At 44.8% G+C, this 6,531-nt stretch overlaps 1 protein-coding gene across 1 annotated transcript in view; it reads right to left on the bottom strand.

Annotated features, from left to right (window-relative positions):
• Nucleotides 1–3,325: 3,325 nt before the first annotated feature.
• The window catches only part of LOC104966593 (dynein heavy chain 7, axonemal-like), a 29,960-nt gene continuing 26,754 nt past the window's right edge, over nucleotides 3,326–6,531 (bottom strand). The window contains exon 14 of the mRNA XM_010795780.1: nucleotides 3,326–3,992. Within this exon, the coding sequence (XP_010794082.1) occupies nucleotides 3,326–3,992 (667 nt within the window). The remainder of the gene's footprint in view (nucleotides 3,993–6,531) is intronic.

Here is a 6,531-nt window from a genome sequence, read left to right as displayed (position 1 = left end):
TACTTTAAAGAGTCCTCTCCTGCTGATGTTCAGGTGTATATCAGTATGTAGTGTCTCTACTGTGACATGTCTCCATGCTTTAATGCCTGTGCTGCAGCACCTCTTTTCACCCTCTGTCTGAATCCAGAGCCCAGTCTGCTCTGATTGGTCAACCTTAGAGATGTCCCGCCCCTTAGCTTAACAAGTACAGTGAGTTGAAGCGCTAGTCAATAGAAGCTAAATATAGTGATGTCACTATGTTCAGGAATTTAACAAAGGAGTCCAATGGAGTCGTTTGAGGCAGAAAATCCCTCTGGAGGGAACATAGGGATGTCAGCCTATGCAGACCATTTACATGCACTAACACCTGGGAGAGAGAAAACCCCTAACAGCAGAATAGGGCCTCTTTAATTGTTTTGTAGGTGATGCTGTCTCTATCACCACTGCCCATGCTTAATACAAAGTTCTTATGATAAGCAAGGGGAAGAAGGAATCAGTCCTGAAGCAGGCACTAGGATTAGCAGCAGAATGTGATTTCACATGCTTCTCTCATGCAACAATCCTCTCATGCAACAATCCTCTCATGCAACAATCCTGCAGAAGTATTTATTTATTTACTATCATCCAACTTCCTCCCTGCAGGAAGACAGCTTGTAGATGGTTTCGTCTTCCCACCACATCAGGATCAGCAGCAGAGAACGTTCACACTCTATGTTGCTCTATGTACGTTGCTATCAGACATACTGAAGATGCAGCTTTAAAAAGCTAACATCAGGTCTTAATTAGCGGCGGTGCATTCAACTGAACTCAACCACAGCTTTGCTCATTTACATCCTCACTCATATAATTAGCCCGCCGCATTAAAAAGACTCAGGGACACAAACTGTTGTGGCTTTGACACTAATTTGTGGTAGGTATGGGAAGTCTGATGTCAAAGCTTTTGTGAAGTGGATTAAATAAGATAACCACTTAAACCAATCAGTGATCAACAGCATCAAAACAGACATTTATGCAACTACCTAGCACTTTAGATCCACTTATGGCTACGAGATAATGACACTTTAATGCCCCTCCATTTTCCAAGATCCTTTTAGTCAGATGCTTTAAAGACAAGCAGTTGACCTGACTTTGACCCCTTGTCCACCTGGTAGAGCAATTTGTATCCAGAAAGTAAAACACATAATTATTATTGCAGGTGTAGCGCAATCGTGGTGTAATCAGATCAGCCAGGTGTGCCTTCAATCTGCAGTGTGTGCACAATATTTAGCACTAATCCTCCTCCTGTTGTCTCTAGCTGATTGTCACCACGCCACAGTCCTCCTCTGCAGAATAGAAATAAGAAGAACGCACAGCAGCGCTACATCAGGGATTCGTGAGGTGAGGGTCACATGACCAGTGTTAGGGTAGTTACTAAAAGAAAAATGCATTACACACTGTTGGGGAAATATTTTCCAAGGCCCATAACTTTGACCCAGTTTATCAGTTAATTCTGTCCTGACTGAGCACAGGCACCTGTAACCTTGGCTGCTGTGCTCTCAGTGTTCTGTCTCCCTGTTCCTGCCTGTTGGCGTCAGCTGATAGAGGTGTTATGGTTCTATGTTCCTGCCTGTTGGCGTCAGCTGATAGAGGTGTTATGGTTCTATGTTCCTGCCTGTTGGCGTCAGCTGATAGACGTGTTATGATTCTATCTTGTTATGCAGCATGTTGATTATTCTCTCTGAACTAGCTAAATACATGGGTCTGGGGTAGAGTTCTTCAGAATTGACGTGGCAACTCTCCAGTGCAGTCAGACCGTGACTGCTGTGACTTGTGATGTGAATCCTCTGGCCGAAGCTCCAAATAAACCATCAGTGTTTGACATCAAAGCTCCTGCTCTTCCCGTGTCTCCTTCCTGAGTTGGTGACTCCCACTACATTGCTACNACGTACGTACGTACGTACGTACGTAGTACGTACGTACGTACGTATACGTAGTACGTAGTACGTACGTAGTAGTAGTGTAGTGTGTGTGTGTGTGTGTGTGTGTGTGTGTGTGTGTGTGTGTGTGTGTGTGTGTGTGTGTGTGTGTGTGTGTGTGTGTGTGTGTGTGTGTGTGTGTGTGTGTGTGTGTGGAAGAAAAAAAAAAAGAAGATTTGCATCACTTATAAATGTGCAGCTGCTGATGTGTGTGATCTGCAGTGACTGGTCTGAGATCAGCTCATAAACTCAGCCTTTGGAGAAACTGAACTGCTCTCCTCTTTAGAGGACAGTTTCCAAGAAACGCCTGTAGTCCAGTGGCAGGAGACATGCAGGACTCTCTGTAGAGGTGTTATGCAGCAGATAATGGCATCTTGACGTTGGACTTTCTAACTAGACTCATGTTACTACCACTATAAAGTGGCACTCTGCAGTAGTACTAGCTCGACTTCCCCGGTCAGTCATGTGCAGTGTGGGGGGTTATGTGCTATCAGATTACATGTGTCTGTAACGCAGTTACTGTTGATTACAGTTAATAAGCATGACATGATGTTGATACTTGCGTTTATTTAAGACCTTTAACTATCTGCATAACAGGAGGACAGCCAAATAAATAAAACGTCCCTTTACGTTTGCACTACGCTCGCGAGTTCATGGATGAGGAGGGGAGCAGGAATGTCAGAGTCTCAGAGCAGAGATAAACTTCTCGCAGCGTACATCGTGCAGGACATGTTGTCGTTTCCGTGGTGGAATCGCCATCTTTCTGAAACATTGAGCAATATACAGCGCAGAAGCTGGACCAGAGTTCTGATGAAACTGAGCTAAAGGAAACATAATGTTCAGACAAAGAGCAGAAACAGAGGTCTTTGTTCAGAACTGTCCTTAGATTAAGGATTTGTGCTGATCTCATGAGGTTTAACTTGATATTGTTATTTGTCATGTGATTTATGGTGCATCTCAGGTGATGTTACAGTTATCTAAAAGTAATGTAACTAGGAGTGTATCTAATTACTTTCAGCAGTGAATATTTTATTAAAAGTAAAGCACTACTTTTAAGGTAACTAGTAGTGTGTGTAAGGGAAACTTCTGTGTAGCAATGTAGTGGGAGTCACCAACTCAGGAAGGAGACACGGGAAGAGCAGGAGCTTTGATGTCAANCAGCGACCTTCACACCCACCCTCCATCTGATAACACACACACACACACACACACACACACACACACACAGACACACACACACACACACACACACACACAGTGTGTGTGTGTGTGTGTGTGTGTGTGTGTCTGTGTGTGTGTGTGTGTGTGTGTGTGTGTGTGTGTGTTATCAGATGGAGGGTGGGTGTGAAGGTCGCTGTGAGTCATGTGGCCATCAGAGGACAATAGAGCAGCTACGACAAAGAGACTGGAGAAGGACTGATGGAGACTGATGGAGACTGATGGGGACGGATGGAGACGGATGGAGACGGATGGAGACGGATGGAGACTGATGGAGACGGATGGAGACTGATGGAGACGGATGGAGACGGATGGAGACTGATGGAGACGGATGGAGACGGATGGAGACGGATGGAGACGGATGGAGACAGATGGAGACTGATGGGGACTGATGGGGACTGATGGAGACGGATGGAGACGGATGGAGACGGATGGAGACGGATGGAGACGGATGGAGACGGATGGGGACTGATGGAGACGGATGGAGACTGATGGAGACGGATGGAGACGGATGGAGACTGATGGGGACTGATGGAGACGGATGGAGACTGATGGAGACGGATGGAGACGGATGGAGACGGATGGAGACGGATGGAGAAGGATGGAGACTGATGGAGACTGATGGAGACGGATGGAGACGGATGGAGACGGATGGAGACTGATGGAGACGGATGGAGACTGATGGAGACGGATGGAGACGGATGGAGACGGATGGAGACGGATGGGGACTGATGGGGACTGATGGAGACTGATGGAGACGGATGGAGACGGATGGAGACTGATGGAGACGGATGGAGACGGATGGAGACGGATGAGAGAGAGTTGACCTCTGCTAGCGCTCTGCAAGGTCAACGGCACAACTCTGAAGGAGCATGTGTGGTCCTCCTCCACGTATCATTGATCCTGATTTAATTTCTGATTCTTCTAATGGATGCTGTGTCTTATCATATCCTCAAAAAGTCTTCTCTTATTAGCAGAGTAGGAAAACAGACTTAAACATGGGTAAGGACAAACTCCCGCTAAATATATAATACATAACATTCTCAGCAGATTTACACCACTTGAAACTGACATTGTATTGCATTTCCTTGTAGTTCTGAGTATGTATCTTTATGGCTTATTGCACTTATTGTAAGTAGCTGTGGATGAAAGCGTCAGCTAAATTAAATGTATCATAGCCGTAGGAATGTTTCAGCGAAGACATTGCAAAAGACTGGTTCAAATACAGTTAAATGGGGCTGCATCATTTGGGAAAGATGTACTAATTAGGATCTTTTTGACGGATTGTTTTTCTTCACATCATCTCGCTTGAAATCATATTCATTATAATCGTTATTTTGCCCTTATAAAACAGTAATAATGGCATTTAAGGTCATTTTTAGAGAGCACAAAACTGCAGTAGTTGCTGGTTTATGTTGGGAAGTAAATCAAAGTAGCTGTTTTCTATCTCATCCGTGCTTGTCGCCATTTTTGTTGCAATTGTCTCCATTGTTCTGTCCACAATGTCAATCATATCAATAAAGCTCTAATTGGATTAGAGTCAACAATAAGCACAATCTAAACAATAATTCATTTTAGTTTGAGGTGAAACAATGGTATAGGAAAAGCTTTGTTGTTTGAAATGTCGAATGGATCCGATTAACTCTGTTTTGTCCTTGTTATTATTATTAATGTATTTTATTCCTGGGTCGGAGCTGGACTTTTCATCTCATGATACATGTTGTATCTCTTGCCTATACTTACGAAGACCCTTACTCATTCTTGTCTTTTGTCAAAATGACACACTACTAAACTCCACCTCCAATCCATACTGTATTATTCACACTTAAGCAGCTGATTGTAGGTTCAAAAAGCACTTTTGTTCCCAGTCTTGTAATGGTACCAGTTAGAACCAGCTCTTGTTACCCACGACCAAGGACAACACACACTCCTACACACACTTCATTACACAGTTTCCCATTGACTGATCCCGCATCGTAAACACAGTAAATAAGCTGGATCCTATCGACAGAGGAGGCTATTAAAATAAAACTATCTGTGCGTTTATTGAGGTGTACGCTGTGTCTCTGTGAGTAAACAGATTCTCCGTGGCGTCAGCACTTCTCCCCGGTTGCAGAAACCCTGAGTCTAGGCAACCGTTGGGCTTGGTTACAGTTACCATGGAGATGTGTTTCCGTCAGCAGTGGCTTCATCAAGGGATCGAGGGAAGGAGAGCGCACGGGGGAGATAGTGAGATATGTGACATCATGGAGTAACGAGGGACTGATATAGTGTCTGGAAAAGACTATCACGTTTTTAGGTTTGGACTTAAATGCAGAAACAAAAAGAGGACGGAGTAAAGAGCCACAAGCGAGCTTAAAGAGGATATATTATACTCATTGTCAGGTTCATATTTGTATTTTGTGACATTTCTCCATGATTTAAAGTTCAAAAAGTTATTTATTGTTCTCATACTGCCTGTGGTGCTGTGCAGCACCGGCGCGAGCGGCTCGCTGGTCATGAAACCAAGAGCCCAGTCTCCTCTGATTGGTGTAGCTGGCCCGGACTCTGTGTGTGATTGTACAAGCCGGCTTAGATAATGCCGCCACCGGGGGGGGCCTTAGCCTATCACGTACAATGTGTAAGAGCGCGTAGCCAATAGAAGCCACAAGTGTACGAATAAGATGTCATTAAGTAAGTTGTCCTATATAGATAAACTTTCCATAATGGTGAAAAACTGTGCTTGGAAGTCAACACTAGACCCTCTAATCTGACTTTGTAGATACCTGGCCTCGTGGAGAAGGTTGGCAAAGAAACACAAGGGCAAAATAGCTGATATCAGAGTCAGGGGCGGGGGCAGGTAAGTGCACGAAAAGGGGAGAGAGGTACCCAGACAAGAGAGAGTGTTTAGTGTAAAGAAGGTAACGGAGCGGGAAAACCGGACATACAAAGAACCGAGATGAGGGGGAGGGAGATGGGTGAGGGAAACAGTCGTCAACAAGGGTATGGAGCGGATAATGAGAATTGGAATCATGAAGAGTACAATGAGGAGCAGGGTTCAACTGTGCCCTGATGTAAAACTCCAACGACTTCTCACTGACGTTCCTCATTTATTCCCTCTCGGTTCGTTAATGCATCTCTTCAACTCAGCAGAACCATTTTCTAAAATGATAGCAAGTTTCCCATTCTCGCAGCCCAGAGAAGAAAAACTAAGGTGGAGAAGCCATGCTAATCGTGTGAAATAGCATTCTGGTGCTTTCTGTCCGAGCGGTGAGATGTAACGTCATTGCTGGGCATCAAACCAGCACACCCGCGTAGCGTCTACTGCCAACAAACGCTCTTGCGCTGGATTCACAGCTAGACTGGGCGTGATAACCCGCACACACACACACTCTTCACA

This window comes from Notothenia coriiceps, unplaced genomic scaffold (assembly GCF_000735185.1).
Source record: "Notothenia coriiceps isolate Sejong01 unplaced genomic scaffold, NC01 NC01_scaffold00037246, whole genome shotgun sequence".
Taxonomy (NCBI): Eukaryota; Metazoa; Chordata; class Actinopteri; order Perciformes; family Nototheniidae; genus Notothenia; species Notothenia coriiceps.
The sequence above is the reverse complement of the archived record's forward strand: the minus strand, read 5'-3'. Positions and strand labels throughout refer to the sequence as shown.